We start from the raw sequence: 18,834 nt of genomic DNA, 5'->3' as shown, positions 1-18,834 counted from the left end.
GCATGGCCGAGCCAAGACGGGGCTACAGTGTGTTGAGGAGAAGGTGGAACAACCTGCAGAATCAGGACCCAAAATGTGGGCCCCGCTGCAAGGAGAAACCCCTCCTTTGTCTGACCTGCCCTGAGGAATGACCTCATTTTCTGTATTTCTCACCCTTGTCAGTTGCTAGGGACGTTTGCATGAAAAGAGGATCATTGTTGATTAGGACCAGACCTGCTTATCCGTTGCCTGCGGCTGCTTTCTTCTGATAGTGGCACTGCCATCGCCACAATGTCAGTGGAAGATTATTTATGGGGGCTTAGTGTTCCGTGGTGATGAGGCGCACGTTGGAGACAGTCACTGAGAGAGTTACAGCTGTACGAGATGGCACCTTATGTAGTATATCTGCTTCCTGCATGTCCTGGAGTCCTGGCAGCAGATTCTAACCTGTGCAATTCCACTACACTCTGCCCACCATGGCATTTGCAGCTGAATCTTCTTCACTTCCAGCCATCACTGCTAAGTTGTGCTGCTGTGTGCTCTTTGGCGGTGGTTTAGAACATAAGAACGGCCATACTGGATCAGACCAATGGTCCATCTACCTCAGCATCCTGTCTTCTGACAGTGGCCAATGCCAGGTGCTACAGAGGGAATGAACAGAACAGATAATCATCAAGTGATCCATCCCTCTCGCCCATTCCCAGCTTCTGCCAAACAGAGGCGAGGGACACCACCCCTGCCCATTCTGTACCTTTTCCAATTCCAGTAGATCTTTTTTGAGATGGGGCAACCAGATCTGCACACAGTATTCAAGATGTGGGTGTACCATGGATTTATATAGAGGCAACATGATATTTTCTGTCTGATTATCTATCCCTCCCCTAATGGTTCCCAACATTTTGTTTGCTTTTTTGACTGCTGCTGCACATCCAGTGGATGTTTTCAGAAAACTATCCACAGTGACTCCCAGATCTCTTTCTTGAGTGGTAACAGCTAACTTAGACCCCATCATTCTGTATGTCTAGTTGGGATTAAGTTTTCCAATGTGCATTACTTTGCATTTATCAACATTGAATTTCATCTGCCATTTAGTTGCCCAGTCATCCAGTTTTGTGAGATCCCTTTGTAACTCTTCACAGTCAGCTTGGGACTTAACTCTCTTGAGTAGTTTTGGGTCATCTACAAATTTTGCCACCTCACTGTTTACCCCCTTTTCCAGTTCATACATGAATTATGGCTGTGTTGTACTCAAGAGGTAGCTGCATTTCAGTGGGTGGCAAGGTGATCTCAGTAGTTTTGCTTGTTAAGTTTGTAAAGCATGTTTGGATCCTCTGAGATGGACGGGGCTACAGGAAGGTACATCTTAGCTGCCCGTTTTACTGTAAAAACAAGTTTTAGCATCTTAGAGCCAACGTGGCTACACAGAACAAGTTGTTACCCTCTGCTGCCTCAAGCAGCATCAAGAGAAGCAGCAGCCATTGCTGATAGTGATATAGGAGACAGAGAGAGCTCGGTCAGTCAGCTCGACTCGGGTCCCAAGTGGGGCTGGCAGCTGTGGCAGTTAAAAACCCATTCTTTAACTGGCTCTGAGGGAGAGGGGTCATTTTGTCTGACCGGGAGCGGGTTAGAAGATAGAATAAGGAAAAAGAACGTGGGTGAAATGTTGTTGCTGAAATGCTTGTTTCTGGGGAGCAGGGGGAGAGACTGGAGTGTACATGCCCCAGCTTGGTAATTCCTCACCACGGGAGGCAAGGCTGCCAGGCTGCGGTCTGCTTGATCTGTCTGTCCTATGTGTGTTATGGGTCTGTGGGACTGGGGAGGCTGCAGGGAGTGTCTCTGCACCGCTAGCATGGTGGCAGAGCGCAGCCCCTACAACTGCCCCCAGGTGTGCTATGGCCCATGGGTAGAGTTGGGGATGAGGAGGAGGCCATGTCAGGACCTGGACCCTGTCCCAGGCAGCAGGGCTGTCTAGATGAACCGGATGAGCATGCTGCAGCCCCTTCAGGCCTGTTCTACCTGTGTGCCTGGGAGCTGCAGGAGGAATTATGTCTGGTGTAGGAGTCCCACCTGAGGTGGTGCAGCTCCACACTGGCTCCAAGACAGGGCTGGGGCTCAGTGTGCATGGCCAGACCCTTAGAAAATGTCTTGGGTCATATTATGTTACAAATACTGTACAATGAAAGGGTGCACTTCCCTCAATATAGGGCTACGGCTAACCACAACAATCTAGTGCTCAGGGATCTGGCAGTGACAGCTCCTGGACAGAGCAAAGGGGCTTCCAAAAGCCCTCCCCAGCATAGTATGGGGAAGAAATCTAGGACTGTGTTTTTGTGCATGCGGAGCTGCACCCCCAGGAGTAGGCACCTAGCTCTGTCTCTCCTGTGGGAGCTGATCAAAGCCTCCTAGCTCACACACCCAATTTGTCTGTCTTCTCATTTCTCTGCCTCAGCAGCAGTTCAGTGTAAATCAGGTTGCTTAATACTTTGCCACCTAGACGTTGAAACGCTGCTTCAAGTGAGAAAGTTTGAATAATTCAATCAGGGCTCTACGGTCTGGATGATAATTGCACAGAAAAGCACTCAATAACATGATGGTGAAGGGATCACGAGTTAAAGTCTCGTTCCGTTTTGTTTCTGTGTGTCAGCATCACGCAGCCTCCAAACAAGAAGTCTTGTGCTATATTTAAAAAGTAATGGCCATGTTCTGATGATGATTTACTGAGTACCACAGTCCCCATCCCAGGGGTTTTACAAGCTAAATCCAGCATGGAACATACAGTGCAGACATTGGTCTGCTGCTGTAAGCCATGCTATGGCAAACTGGAGTCATTGACAACTGAGTCTAAATGAGTCTGGGAAAGTCTTATCTGGTGCAACATATATCTTCTTCCAGCCCCTTGACATGCATATTCTATCAACATAGACTAGACAGGGTTCAGAGTGGTAGCCGTGTTAGTCTGTATCAGGAAAAACAACGAGGAGTCCTTGTGGCACCGTAGAGACTAACACATTTATTTGGGCATAAGCTTTCATGGGCTAGAACCCACTTCATCAGATGCATGGAGTGGAAAATACAGGAGCAGGTATAAATACATGAAAGGACTGGGGTTGCCGTACCAAGTGAGAGGTCAGTCTAACAAGATAAATGAATTGATAACGCAATCCCCATCCTTTCAGGTATTTATATCTGCTCCTGTATTTTTCACTTCATGCATCTGATGAAGTGGGTTTTAGCCCACGAAAGCTTATGCCCAAATAAATTTGTTAGTCTCTAAGGTGCCACAAGGACTCCTTGTTGTATAGACTAGATAGACTCCCTTAGGCCTTGTCTACACAGAAAAGATTTTTTTCAGTATAATCTAAGAAGTGAATTTAAACTGTTATCATTATACCAGTATCGATCCGAATGTGAATGCTCCTACTGCAGTAAAAGAATGGCCTTTGTCGGTTTCACTTTTCTCGCTTGGGAAAGAGTTGTAGTTAAATCTAAAAAAGCCACTCTTATTCTGGAATAAGACTGTCCACCTGGGTAACAATATTGGTATAACTGGTAAAACTTTCCTGTGTACATAAGGCCTTCAATTGACTGACCGACCCACTCACTACCATGTTGTTTGCATCTCCTCCTTACCCATCAGCTCTGAATTTGGCCAACAGAGTCTAGCAAGAAAATCAGCTAAGAGGAAAGGGTGTATGAAGATGTAAGTTAATTACCCTCTACTTCAATGTACCCTTGCTTTCTTAGACTCCGTAATACTCCATCTAAGGGAGTGGGAGACAGTGTAAGGTGTTCCAGCGTACCACCCTCTGACTGACCTGCCAGTGGAATTGCACTGATGCAAAAACCACGTTCCTTTGGAAGCCACAGAGCTTCTTATTTCTGTGAAGGACACTCTGAGTGGCACTCCAAGATTTGGAGTTGAACTTGTGCTGAACTCTGCCCATAACTCACTTTGGTTTGTTGTGAAACTGTGATTGACTTAACTGGCAGGCACAGCGAGGTGTTAGCGTGGCTAGGGGAACCATTGCCATGAAAACAAAAGGGTCACTAATGGATATCAGGAAAGCTTTGTATGAGGCCTGAGGTTCAGCACCAGTTCGAATCTCAGACTGTGAGAGAGGCTCTCCCCCAGAAATCAATGGTTCCATTTTATTTGAACCAGTGTTTTCTATCAAGGCAATTTAAGACAAGTGCTACTTCTTCCACTGGGAACTAGATTGATGGGATCACAGCTGGGAGAATTTGTGACCATTGTTGTCAAAGATTTGCCACTTCAGGCTTTTTAAACTTCATTATGAAACATTTTAAACTAAACTGAACAAAGTCCTACAGCACATACAGTAGGGACAGTTGTGCATTTGCTTGGGGGCTGGAGTAGATGACTCCATCTCTAACTTCAGTGAGAGGTGCAATCTCCTGCCCTGATGTTCAGTTTACACATTACTCGACAAAGCAGAGATAACCAGCAGCTAAAGCAGTTCCAGCCCCATCCTTCTGGTCAGCTGGTGGATGTGTCTGAGTAATGAGAACCTTGCTCCCCATTACAATCACATCCACAGCCAGTGCAACCCTCCCCCTTGGTTGCAAGTTTTCAAACCTGTTTTCCTGACCTCCAGAAGCTCCGGCTGGCTTCTCTTCCTTGCAATAATGAGAAAAAGTCAGGCTGTGCCTATTGCTTATGCTTGTGGTCATTGTCTGTCTCCCTCTGACCTATTTTGCTTCTCTCTACACAGACCCTATCGTGCAAAAGCATTTGGAAAGTCTCCAGAACCGCTATGGAACTGGTGTGGAACTTGGGCAGCTGGAGAGGCTCACTAATCTTCTGCTGGTGGAAGGCTTGACAGATATTCAGCAGAAAGAGCATGACGTCATGCAGATTGAGGCCACTAAAGGCATGAGAAATGTTGCCAAGAAAATCCCCCTGGAGAAGCTCTTCCTACCTCTGTCTAAAGTCAGCATTCCTCCTCGTATCTCTGTGACCGTGGGCGTGGCTGGGATCGGCAAAAGCACTTTGGTGAAACTGTTTGTTTGCATGTGGGCCAAAGGGGAGGTCAATAAGGACATCATATTCGTGCTGCCTCTCACCTTCCGGGAACTGAACACTTATGAGAAACTCTCTGCTGAGAGGCTCATCCGGTCGGCATTCCCTCATATCACTGAACCCAGCTTTATCTCCAATGGCACTGCCCGGATTTTACTGATTCTGGATGGCTTGGATGAGTTTAAGACTCCTTTAGATTTTTCCAACACAGTCGTTTGCACGGACCCCAAAAAGGAAATTCAAGTGGATAGTCTGATCACCAATATTATCCGTGGCAACCTGTTCCAGGAAGCTTCCATTTGGGTCACTTCACGGCCCACCGCAGCCAGCCAAATCCCAGGTGGCCTAGTTGACCGGATGACAGAAATACGAGGTTTTGGAGCTGTGGAGATCAAGGACTTCTTGGATCAGATGTTCCTTGAGAACAAAGACTTATCCAGTCAAGTCTTGGGTCAGCTCAAGGCTAACAGATCTTTGTACACAATGTGTACGGTTCCTGCCTTTTGCTGGATATCTGGCTCCTCAATGGGCTATTTCCTAAAGAACAGCACTGATCAATCCCAAGAAATGACAACTGTTCCTAAGACTTTATCAGAAATCTACTCCTATTACTTTAAAATGGCACTGAGTAGTGACTGGCAGGAAAAACAGAAGGAGACTCCCAGGATAGAACAAGCTATAAACAACAGCAAAAAAATTATTGGTAACCTGGGTCGGCTGGCATTTTATGGTCTGCTCAAGAAAAAGTACGTATTTTACGAACAAGACATGAAAGCCTATGGCATAGACCTCTCATCACTACAAGGCGGCTTGTGCAGTAGGATGTTACTCAAGGAAGAGATGCAGTTTTCCACTGTCTACTATTTCTCCCATTTAACCCTCCAGGAGTTTTTGGCAGCCACTTATTACTATGCTTCAGCAAAGCGAGCAATATTTGATCTCTTCACTGAGAGCGGGATGTCCTGGCCTAAGTTTGGTTTCCTCAATCACTTTAAGAACGCTGTCCAGAGATCACTGCAGTCAGAGGACGGGCAGCTGGATATCTTTGTGCGCTTTCTCTCTGGACTTCTCTCCCCACAGGTGAACAAATTGCTGTCCGGTTGGCTCTTGATAAAGGATGAGCATAACAGCTTCCGAAGCCACGTGATCAGCTTTCTCCAGAGCTGCCTGAACACTGACTATGTCATCTCCTCCAGGACTGTGAACATCATGCAGTGCTTGTATGAAGTGCAGCACATGGAGCTGGCCAAGACTGTGGAGGAAGCTATGAAAAACGAGAGCTTAGCTGGGATGTTAACGCCAGTGAATTGCTCTGCCCTGGCTTATCTCCTGCAGGTCTCTGAGGTGTGCATGGAGGAGACAAACCTCTCCAACTGCCTCACCTACAATATCTGCAAAAGTCTGCTTTCCCAGCTCCTCTTCTGCAGTAATCTCCGGTAAGTCAGATCAGGGTTTTGTGTAGGGACCGGGACTATTTCCATGTTTCTGTGACATGCGGTAGAAAGTAGCAGCTGTTTAAAGGATATGTGGCAATTATTTTATTCAGGACTATTGTCCTGCAAACAGGAATATACTCTGAGGATGGTATTAGGATGACTAGATAGCAAGTGTGAAAAATCAGGACAGGGAGTGGGGGTAACAGGTGACTATATAAGAAAAAGCTCCAAATAAAATCGGGACATCTGGTCACCCAAGATAGTATGGTCATGTGTTACTGAGAAATGTGTGTCATGTTGAGAGCAGGGGGCTGAAAGTCCAGACTCTTGGGGTCTTCTAGTGCAGGGGACTAGAGTAGAAAACCTCTTGAGTTCCCTTCCAGTCCTATGCTTCTATTATTCTATTTTTGGCTCTGCCACTGACCTGCTGTATGACCTTGGGCAAGTCAGTCCAGCTCTGTGCTTCAATTTCTCCACTTGTAAAGGGAGAGGATAATACCTACTTCGCAGGGGTGATGTGAGGCTTGGTTAATCCAGGATCTATTGCAGGAGTGGGTGAGGTTCTGTGGCCTACGATGTGCAGAAGGTCAGACTAGATAATCATGATGGTCCCTTCTGACCTTAAAGTCTATTAGTCTAATATATTCAAAATGCCATGTGTTCTTTGGGTGAAAGAAGCTGGAGAAGTGGAAGTGGCAGTGCTAATATGCCAAACATCATGCTGTGTTTGTTATTACCTATGTATATCAATGGCTGATGAGCTATCCTGAGATGCTGCTAGTATTGCATTATGGGGGACACTTAGGAAACCACAGAGTCTGGAACTGGGGTTTTTGCTTTGTAGGCTGGTAGAGATAACAAGACTAATAGGAGGCAAGTGGTTTTACTTGAACTACTTTCACATTGTACCTTCACCTCTGAGGAGCAGAGGCTAATTCAGTTGCCTTCACTTTATAGTACTTGGCCTCTCTGCTGAGGTTACCATAATAGGTGTCAATTTAATTGGGTGAGGGATGATATGGGCACTTCTCCACTAGGACTTGGACTCAGATCCCCAACTCATTTCACATTGGCCAATGGACAGCCCTTAAAAGACCTTTAGTTATTGCTGGCCTGGATGAATGAGAATCAGCAACTCACAGGTAGAAGATTTTGTGTTTCACTCACAGTCCCCTGAGCAATCCAGAGGTCTATTGGATCGTTATACCATTTGAGGCTGGTTTAGTACCCCCATTGGCAGGGGTGAAAGTAACTTACAGGACTTACCGGTACTGCTGGAGTCATGAGGGGGGAGTGGCCTCATCCAGAAGAGGGGGGGGCCTCTCAAGATTTAAAGGCCCTGGGGCACCGGCTGTGGCTGGGAACTCCAGGGCTTTTAAATCAACCCAGGGCTCCCAGCTGCAGAGGTGGCTGGGAGCCCCCGGGGCAAATTAAAGGGCCCGGGGCTCTCTGCAGCGGCGGGAACTCTGGGCCCTTTAAATCCCAGCCCCAGCCCAGCTGCTGGAGCTCCGAGCGGGATTCAAAGGGCTCGGGGCTCCCCGCAGTGGTGCGGAGCTCTGAGCCCTTTAAATCCCAGGCCCAGCCCGGCTGCTGGAGCTGCAGGGGGGATTTAAAAAGCTCGGGGCTCCCCGCAGTGGCGGGGAGCCCCGAGCCCTTTAAATCCCTGCACGTAAGCTGGTGCGGTCCGGCACAGCGTACTGGCTCTTGCCGGTACACCGGACCGGACCGGCTTACTTTCACCTCTGCCCATTGGATAGTCATCCCCAAAAGTCACCTGTCGCTAATATCAGACTTATCGACAAGTGGACAAGGTACGATCAGATGACAAGGACCGGCACTGGCTTAAACACAGTGCATTTTAGTGTTGTGCATGCCTGGAGTATGTGTTTAATGGTCATGACATGACCTGTGGCAGCTACAACCTAGTGCCATCTTACAAGACTTATAAAGAGAGGCCCCGGGGCAGTGCAGAGTCCTGTATCGCTACACTCCTGCCCTATCTTTCATTGGAGGAACCCAAAGGACTTAAATGTGATTTTTGCATAAGTGAAGCACCTCCAAGTTTTTAGAGGACATTCTCTTTGGAAGAGTAGGGCCTCCTAGAGTTATCCTGGGATGCTGGTAAGTGTGACTGAGTTATCCTAGAGAGAACAGACTCTTCCGGCGCTGTGCATATGGAATATTCTCTAGTCGTGAGGATCAGCAGCATATGGGCTCTCGGCTCCTTGCTGGGGGATAGTAGGGGAGGTCAGCTTCACTGTGAAAGTCAGCATCTCAAGGAACACACTACCTCTGATGGGGGTCGTTCTGTGAACTCTTGAGCATGGAAGCTACACAGATCAGAATCTCTTCATTTTTTCTGAGAGCTCTCACTCTCAGCAGCTCAAAATGGACGTTTTCTCCTCCTCCTCGTGTTATCAAAATGCTTTGTTCTCAGCCATCTCTTCTTCTTTTGCTTTGTTGGCCAGGCTGGACAATAACAAGTTTAAGGACAATGTGATGGAGCTGTTGGGCAGCGTCCTGAGCGGGAAGGATTGTCAGATTCAAAAGATGAGGTACTGGCTGGCATTCATAAAATATTTTGGGGTGTCACTGCAGTGGTCATTTAAACATCTAAACATTCACATGATCTAAGCCGTTTTGTAAGATGTGCCCTCAACACAGCATTGCACCATGTGTCTCCACATGTTCATCCGCTCAGTGTGCAGTGGCAGTCAACAAAGAGAACAGAACAGAGACCATTAGGAAAGGCAGAGAGAATGAAACAGAAAATATCATAATGCCACTATATAAATCCATGATATGCCCACACCTTGAACACTGTGCACAGTTCTGGTCACCCCATTTCAAAAAAGATACAGTAGAATTGGAAAAGGGGCAGAGAACGGCAATAAAAATGATTAAGGGTATGGAACAGCTTCCATACGAGGAGAGATTAATAAGACTGGGACTTTTCATCTTGGAAAAGAGACAGCTAAGGGGGGATATGGTAGAGGTCTACAAAATCATGAGCGGTGTGGAGAAGGTGAATAAGGAAGTGTTATTTACCCCTTCACATAACACAAGCACCAGGGGTCACCCAATGAAATTAATAGGCAGCAGGTTTACAACAAACAAAAGGAAATATTTCTTCACACACAACACAGTCAACCTATGGAACTTGTTGCCAGGGGATGTTGTGAAGGCTAAAAGTATAACTGGGTTCAAAAAAGAATTAGGTAAGTTCAAGGAGGACAAGTCCATCAATGGCTATTAGTCAAGATGGTCACAGATGCAACCACATGGTCTGGATGTCCCTAAGCCTCTTGACTGCCAGAAATATCTGGCACTGACTGCTGTCAGAGATTGGACTAGATGGACCATTGATCTACATGGATCCAGTATGGCCATTCTTATGTCTGACTTGCAAGCCCTGGCCACACACTAATCATCTTCTCCACACTAAATTTGACCTTTTTGTCTCTATTAATATTGCTGTAGAGCCCGTTGAGATATGTTCTGGTAGTTCAATGCATACAGGTAACTGTTTAACTTCCCCTCATCCCCCCCAGAAGTTTGGGTAACCAACCTGCCTGCTAAACTGGTGCTCAATCCCATCTTAACTGACCAACAAACGCCTCCTCTAACAGGGGGACTTCCAGGGTGGAGGCTCCCTTGCTGGACAACTCTGATTGGCCAAGATGATGATGATGTCCTTTGCTGGTATGAGGATGGATGTTTATTGTAATCACAGTCAGGATGGCGGCTCTGGGAGCACACGTTTGTCAAGAAGGGTAGGTGAGCAGGGCAGGTCTCCCACTGCCACACTGTCTCTCTACACAGCTATTTGCAGTTCATGGGCAGACTTCGACTCTCAAAACTTGTGATCAGTGCCACCTAGACCAGTTATTTTCAGCTAGATTTCAACCTCTGACTTTTTCCGAAGCCTGCTGCTTGAGCGGCAAATTGTGGCCGAAAGCAGGGAAGTGAGGACTGTGGTTTGTACTAAGTTTTATTGGAGTTTTGCTCCCCAAATTGCAGTTCCCAGCTCTCTTGGGCGGGGGGATTTGAAATGTGGAATTAACAAGGAATGGTTCCCATGGTCTCAGACACTAAAGTGCCAGTGCAGACAGAGTGCTTTGCAATGCTGGTGGAGGCACACTCTGAGCTCTTCTGAGAAAAGGCATTCATAAAGTAGCCAGGCCACAAGAAGTGCTGATGCCTTCAAAGTCAGCGGTTCAGATAATTCCCCAGTACATACACTGGCAGGTTACTGGAGTCTCTCAGGCGAGGTTTGAGGACCTGGGTGACACAGCCCAAGGTGAGGGGGCTGTTACAGGATTGGGTGGGGCTTGTGACATGTAGGAGGTCAAACTAGCGGTTCATGATGGTCCCTTCTGGCCCAGGTCTCTGAGTCTGGGAGTTATTTGGAATGTTAAAGTCGGGTCTGGTTAGTGGCCCATGTCTGAAAACTGTGGGGCAAATGGCTAACCCTGTAGGACACCAATGCTGAGTATAGTGTTCTTCTGCTTAGCACTGCTCCTGAGGATGAGTTTGTGGCTCCTTGTTCTCCTGCCCCCTTAGAGCAGGAGACCCTCACCTCTCTGGGAGCACTGAGCCCCAGCAAGCAGAGTCTGCCTTTCCCCACCTACCTCTTCCTTCCTCCAGCTCTGTGCCCCTGCCCAGACTCCCTCTCATTTCCACATGAGTCATTGCCTGCCCCAGTGCGGTACAGCACCTTTCCACTGCCCTCCTGGGGCCCAGCCAGCGAGAGCCGTCAGTCACAGCTGCAGAGCACAGCCAAGGACAGGGATGGCTCGCTGGGGCTGTGGGACTTGTTGCAGGAATGATTTCCAGTCCAGCGAGGTGGTCTCTCAACAGCCAGCACCTCTCCTTGCACCTGCCATTGCCCTCAGTCCCCAAATGACATATACCTAGGGATCAACTGGTTTCCGAAGGGTTAACATGATCTTAGAATGAATCAATGGAACTGTATTTGTCAAACGTAATATGGTGACCTCCATGTTATAACAGTATTCCTCTTCCATGCAAATTCCTCAGCTGTGTCCTTGGCAGTTTCTGTGGCTGGCAGTGGGCTTGGAGGGATGTAATGGGCTAGGAACTGTATTTATTCTCCTTAGACTAGATGCTAACTCCAGTTTCTTTTCCCGGACAGCTTGGCAGAAAACCAGATCAGTAACAAAGGGGCCAAAGCCCTCGCCAGATCCCTGATGGTCAACAGGAGCCTGACAGTACTTGAGTAAGTTTCGTATGTTTCCTAGTTGATGTCGTCCACCCTGTGGGCAAACATGGGTGCCTGCAGCGCACTCACGTGCTGTCAGCTGTTTCCTTCATTAAAATTGATTAAATAGAACGAGTGATGTCAGCTGACCTTAATTTCTCCACATTGGAGGATGGCTCCTGCCCACCGTAATCAGTTCCCAGAAGAGATGCATAATGTTGTTGTAGTATTTTAGACTGGTGACTAATGAGAGAAATGTCAGCTGCCAAGCTTGTTTTCTCTTTCTGAAATCAGCTGTCACCAAATTTCAAAGATTTCAACCCCAAAGCAGCTTGAACAGCTGAAATCCAGTAAGAAAGCTCATGTGATGCCCTCTTGTGAAAAAATGAAAGGTTAAAATCCCTTCCCTGCTCCCCCCATGTTCAGAATGAACGACATTGCAGATTTCAAGATCCTTCTTGGAGTAGCCTCTGCACATTTCCACTCCTGGGATGTGCCGGCAGTGCAGCTCTGATGTCCATCAGTGCATCCCTTAATGAGTGTGACAGTGCAGAGTCCATCTCATATGAGCAACATTCATTCCTAGTTCATTGGTGGCCTGATACAATGTCCACTGAAGGCAATGGGAGTCTTTCCATTGTCTTTAGTGGACATTCAAGCAGACCCTGGGAACATGGAAACGAACGGTGGCAGTCAGTAGCCTGTTACAAGTGACTAGTATATTAAACATGCCAAGCATATCTTGCAACCTGCTCTGGCCCAGATGTGGAATATGACCTGTGACAAAGATTCAAAATGAGGAAGCCGAAGAAGTTATTAATCCAGGAAATGTAAGACGCTGTATGATTCCTTCCTGGGGTGTGAAAAACTCTCTCTACAATCTCAGTTTGGCAGTTATTTATTTGTGATGTAAATGATTTTCAAGAATAATAGTCGGGGGACACCAAACTCGTGTGAAATGTACTCAACTTTTCGATGTAAAGCTATACATCTAGGAACAAAGAACATAGGCCATTCTTACGAGATGGGGGACTCTACCCTGGAAATCGGTGACTCTGAAAGAGACTTGGGGGTCATGGTGGGTAATTAGCTGATGATGGGTTCCCAGTGTGACGCTGTGCTGAAAAGAGCTAATGCGATCCTTGAACACACAAACAGGGGAACCTTGAGTAGGAGCAGGCAGGTTATAGTACATCTGTTTGGCACTGGTGCAACCACTGCTGGAATCCTGTGTCGAATTCTGGTGTCCCCAGTTCAAGAAGGATGTTGATAACTTGGAGAAGGTTCAGAGAAGAGCTGCAAAGATGATTAAAGGATTGGAGAACCTGCCTTACAGTGACAGACTGAGCTCCTTGAGTTTAATTAGCTTAACAAAAAGAAGGTAAAGGGGTGACTTGATCACAATCTGTTAAATACCTACATGGGGAACAAAGAATTGACAATAGGCTCTTCAGTTGAGCACACAAAGATCTAACAAGGTCCAATGGCTGGAAGTTGAAGCTAGACAAATTTAAGACTGGAAATAAGGTACAAATTTTAACAATGAGGGTAATTAACCAGTGGAATGACTTACCAAGGGTTATGGTGGATTCTCCATCACTGGCAAGTTTTCAATCAATACTGGATGTATTTTCTAAAAGTTCTGCTCTAGTTCAGACAGGAACTACAGTAATTCAGGGAAGACCTCTGGCCTGTGTCCTACAGGAGGTCAGACTAGATTATCACAATGGGCCCATCTGGCCTTAGCTGTGAATCTATGGAATGATGGACAGTTGACTCTTGACTCCTCCCATGATGATCTATTAAACTGCACTAAAGACACCCTGAGATCCAGTAACAGAGGCTAAGTCCCAGTGGCTGGGAAGATCAAGGTTTAAACTGAACACCCACCCTTAACTCTCCCTTGTCAGACCAGTTTTGTTCTTGTCTGGATTTTCTAACTTTAGCTTTTTTGTCTCTCTTTATCCTCGCTCCACCTTCTCCCCAGCCTTCGCAGTAATGCCATTGGACCCACAGGGGCAAAAGCACTGGCTGATGCACTGAAAATAAATCAAGTCCTACTCTCCCTGAAGTAAGTGCTGTTGGTTTCCCTTCCTTGGCTTCTTCTGAAAGCTAATTCCTAATAGACATAATTGTATATGCAAGAGACCGCTGTGTGGGTGTGAACAGTCTTCATCTCACTGGCTATCAGATGTTCAAATGACTAGACCAGAAAGATTGTGGATAGTAAACGGCTGCCTTCATCTCAGTACAAGTACAGTCAGCTTGCAGCAGGTGGTTGTCACAAGAGCAGTAGCCATAGAAACGATGTGTCACTTGCAATGTCCAGGAACAATCTTTTCCTGGCAGGGCTTTGGCAGACAACTCCTGAGAGTCCATCTTAACTTTACAGGGGACCCAGGAGAAGCCACCTTGGAAATGCTACTTAGTTCTCTCCAGATGGCCAGCTGAAGTGGGAGATGCGCTCACTGAAGCTGCTAGCTCTTTACAGTGATGCTGTGCTTTATGGTGTCGTGTCAAAAGGGCTGTCCCAGCATTAGAAACATTGCATATGGTGTTGGGTTGAAAGGTGCGTCAGAACGACAGAGGTCTCTAATTGTCATTGTCGTAGGCTAATTCTAGGCTTCCCTGCAGTGAGGGACACAGCAACATCTACGTTGTGTTCTTGGATTTTCTCTGCTATCCCTCTTCTTTAATAAGATGAGGTCAGGTCCAGGGCAAATTGTTTGTATCTATAAACGTACTGCATTTGCACTTTGGCTATGGAATGAGGAGAAACTCAGTGGTTTTGACTGAGTTGCACTCTGAGGTTTTGGAGTTTTTGGACTTTTGGGCCCATGTGGACCGAAATCAAAGGAATTGTTCACATGATTCCCTAGCAACTGAACCTGTTGAGTTTTGTATTTCATAGGTTATGGATCCAGTGGGTCTGGTGCACCTCTCCAAGTTGCTGGTGTAAATCAGGAATAGGAAGTCAATGAACTTATGCCAACGAGAAACCAAGGGGAGATCAGAATCAAGCCCAATAGATCTAGAGATTGGCTCAAACCACAAAATTGAGATTGGATTTTGAATATCCTCCTCCCCAGTTTGAGTTGTGATGGAGTCAAGCTGAGGAATTCTGGCTCCAGCCCAGCTCTACTTATATCTTCTTGCCCTGAACCAACTATCCAGAACTACTTTGAATTCTCCCTCCTCCCCCTTTCTCTTTGTAGAAGTCATAGGGCATAACTTAGTACATGGACTGAGGGATTGGAATGGATCTGGTTGGGGTGTACATGCTAATATGTATGTCTTATTATTCAGTACAATATCTATTGACTTACTGTCTTGTTTATATTTATTTAATTATTCTCCATATTGAGATTCAACTGCTATTTAAAAATCATGATTATGTAAATAAAAAATAGGCAGCAAGTTTTAAAATAAACAAAAGGAAGTATTTCTTCACACAATGCACAGTTAACCTGTGGAACTCATTGCCAGGGGATGTTGTGAAGGCCAAAAGTATAACTGGGTTCAAAAAAGAACTAGATAAGTTCCTGGAGGACAGGTCCGTCAATGGCTATTAGCCAAGATGGTCAGAGACACAACCCCATGTTCTGGGTGTCCTAAACCTCTGACTGACAGAAGCTGGGACTGGATGACAGAGGATGGATCACATGACGATTGCCGTGCTCTATTCATTCCCTCTGATGCACCTGGTACCATCCACTGTCGGAAGACAGGATACTGGTCTAACCCAATATGGCTGTTCTTATTTTCTTCTGACTGCACTGAGGGATGGAGAAGAGCAGGAAGGCAGGCAGAAGGGAGACTAGGCAGAGGAGGAAATGGAGGGATAGAAGTGGCCTATAAGACAATATAAACAACAAAGAGCCTGATGTCTCAGTTACCCTCAGGCTGCTTTACCCCGCTCTGGCAGCGTGAGGGCCATCAGGTGCAGGCAGATCTGTAAAGTGGATGCCCGTGTAACCTACAGCCACTTTAAGGACTCTTTACCATGCTGGAGTGTTGTGAAGGGGCCTTAGTGCAACTGTGAATCAGCCCCATGGAGATTCAAATCAATGACTGACTGAGGATGTTGTGATATTTCCATGAGGCACTGTTGTGTCTGGAGCAAAACGTTCTAGGGCAACATGAGCCCTGAAACGGCTGGTAGGTGTGCTCAGGAGATTGGAACATGTGACTCAACCCCAGCACCTTAAAAGGAAGGGAGGAGAAGAGAAAGGGCAAGAGGTGTCTGGAAGAGGTAGGCTGCTAAGGGGGCAGGAGGCAGTCCCAAAAGGCGGGGGGCAAGACTCAGGAGGCGCACTAGGAAAAGAACAGCACAGGAAGTTCAGGCGCATGGGGGTTCATTCTTTTATACTATTGCCTCTGGCCTCAGGAGATGGCATGGCTAATGTGAGACAGACTGGGACAGTCTGTGGCTGCATCCTGCTCTAATTTCCAGTTTTTCCACAATAATTGTGTTGTTTTATCTCTGCAGCCTCCAGAATAACATGATCAAGGAAGATGGTGCTAAATTCCTGGCTGAGGCCCTTTTAACCAACCACAAGCTGAAAACTTTGCAGTGAGTGATTCTAACCCCCAAGCTCCCCTATGGTTTGTTGTCTGCTCATTTCCATGGCCATCTGCAAGGGCATCTCCATGGTCAAAGCAGCCTGCTGCTAATTCCCCTTCTTGGCTTGGCCTCCTGGTCAGGGCCAACTGAAAGCACAAGCAGATGGAGCAGTTGTTCTCAGCCCCACAATCTGACCGTTTTCCATGTCTCTATTCAGACACTTAATCATGTCTTTGCACAACACTAAATACGGTTCCTCCTCCATTGGTAGGTTGTGCCCAGACCCCAGTTGCAAGGGTGCCACCATTTCACACAAGGAAGCCTGCACTGCTCATGTCAAAGCTGGTTTCCACACACAAACCCATTCACCTACAATGCACTAAATCTACTGCAATTGCAGTGCCCAAAAGTGGGCAGAGGCTGTGTGTGGAGAGAGATGTTCTTCTGTTCAAGGAGCAGGAGGGGGCAGGACAGAGACGATCTGAAAGAAACATGATAGATGGTGGGGTGGACTCTGAGGAAGATGGTGTCTGGTTTGTTTGCCTGGTTCATGCCCAGTCTGTCTTATTTATTCTAACCACTAAGAAGATAAAGCTAAGTGCAAACTACTACACTTAGGAAGCAAAAATGAAATGCATTGCTACAAAATGGGGAGTAACTGACTAGGTGATAGCACTGCTGAAAAGGATCTGGGGGTTAGAGTAGATCACAAATTGAATGTGAGTCAACAATGTGATGCAAATGCAAAAAATGCTAATATCATTCTGGGGTGTATTAACAGGAATGTTATATGTAGACATGGAGGTAATTGTCCTGCTGTACTCAGCACTGGTGAGGCCTCAGCTGGATACTGTGTCCAGTTCTGGTTGCCTCACTTTAGGAAAGATGTGGACAAACTGGAGAGAGTCCAGAGGAGAGCAACCAAAAGGATAAAAGGATTAGAAAACCTGACCTATGAGGAAAGGTTTAAAAAATCTGGACAAGTTTACTCTTGAGAAAAGACAGAGCGGGGGACCTGATAACAGTCTTCAAATACATGAGGAGCTGTTATAAACAGGACTGTGATGAATTGTTCTCCATGTCCACTGAAGGCAGGACAAGAACTAATGGGCTTAATTGGCAGCAAGAATCACAGAATCATAGAATATCAGGGTTGGAAGGGACCCCAGGAGGTCATCTAGTCCAACCCCCTGCTCAAAGCAGGACCAATTCCCAACTAAATCATCCCAGCCAGGTCTTTGTCAAGCCTGACCTTAAAAACCTCTAAGGAAGGAGATTCCACCACCTCCCTAGGTAACTCATTCCAGTGCTTCATCACCCTCCTAGTGAAATAGTGTTTCCTAATATCCAACCTAGACCTCCCAGACTGCAACTTGAGACCATTACTCCTTGTTCTGTCATCTGGTACCACTGAGAACAGTCTAGATCCATCCTCTTTGGAACCCCCTTTCAGGTAGTTGAAAGCAGCTATCAAATCCCCCCCTCATTCTTCTCTTCTGCAGACTAAACAATCCCACTTCCCTCAGCCTCAGTCAAGGGAGATTTAGGTTAGATATTGGGAAAAGGACAGTTAAGCATTGGAACAGGTTTCCAAGGGAGGTTGTGGAATCTCCATCACTACAGGTTTTTCAGAACAGATTGGACAAACACCTGTCAGGGATGGTCTAGGTTTACTCGGCCCTGCCATAGTGCAGGGACTAGATGACCTCTCGAGGTCCCTACCAGCCCTATCTCACTATGATTTTAGGACAAGTCGAATAGGGCATGTAACAGAGTGTGATGTCAGTGTGATGCTTGATTGGCAAGGATTTTCCTTGATGATGATGATGTCTGTTGATATGGTAATGGCTGATAACAACACGATCATGGCCGTTACTTGATGTGACCAGGCCAGGTAGTCTGCCATCCTCTACTCTGGTGGAAAAGTCCACCCACCAGCTTACCTGGGGCAGCTATCCACAGAGAATTTGAGGATCTAGGTCTAGTAGAGCGTGATAAGAGATGGGGTGAAGGTATAAATAGCAAAAGAGTGTGCACCAAAGCTACCTGTATGCATTAGGGTGTACAAAATATACAGAGGCAGAAGTGCCTCAGCCAGAGATGGGAGAGCTCAAGTGAGAAGAAGAAAGTTAAAGTGTGTTATTAATGGAGAGCTGACTCCCTCTTTTTGAAGTTTATGGGTGTTTCTGTCTTCTTCACAGTCTTCAGAAGAACTCCATTGGACCCCAAGGTGCAAAGAAAATAGCAGAAGCACTGAAGCAGAACGGGAATCTCAGGGAACTGATGTAAGGATTGACAGAAAGGATACACGTTAATAGAGAGATGAACAATGATTGTGGGTGACACTAACTTCTGAGTCCTCTTAGGATCTGTCCCAACCTATTATGACATGCTGTACAAGAAAGACCAGATATTGCCACCCATATTTCCCTGGCAGGGTTTCCTGTGCATTCTTCTTCGGGAGGCCAGGGTTTGACCTCTGCTCATCCCCTGCTCGCTGCCGAGTGCCCTCCTGCAGCATGTGGTCCCAAACCCCTGTGGATACCTTGAGACTGGAAGGGATATCTGGGAGCTGCATGGGCACAGGGCCATC

At 46.7% G+C, this 18,834-nt stretch overlaps 1 protein-coding gene across 2 annotated transcripts in view; it reads left to right on the top strand.

Moving 5' to 3' along the window:
• The window catches only part of NLRC3 (NLR family CARD domain containing 3), a 72,868-nt gene that overhangs the window by 32,549 nt on the left and 21,485 nt on the right, over positions 1-18,834 (top strand). For both annotated transcript variants that reach the window (XM_054042451.1, XM_054042450.1), the window contains 6 exons: positions 4,713-6,456; positions 8,925-9,011; positions 11,612-11,695; positions 13,665-13,748; positions 16,167-16,250; positions 18,443-18,526. In XM_054042451.1, the coding sequence (XP_053898426.1) occupies positions 4,713-6,456; positions 8,925-9,011; positions 11,612-11,695; positions 13,665-13,748; positions 16,167-16,250; positions 18,443-18,526 (2,167 nt within the window). The remainder of the gene's footprint in view (positions 1-4,712; positions 6,457-8,924; positions 9,012-11,611; positions 11,696-13,664; positions 13,749-16,166; positions 16,251-18,442; positions 18,527-18,834) is intronic.

The sequence above is a fragment of the Malaclemys terrapin genome, chromosome 10 (assembly GCF_027887155.1).
Source record: "Malaclemys terrapin pileata isolate rMalTer1 chromosome 10, rMalTer1.hap1, whole genome shotgun sequence".
NCBI lineage: Eukaryota > Metazoa > Chordata > Testudines > Emydidae > Malaclemys > Malaclemys terrapin.
Note: the sequence above shows the minus strand (reverse complement) of the source record. Positions and strands in the feature narration are given on the sequence as shown.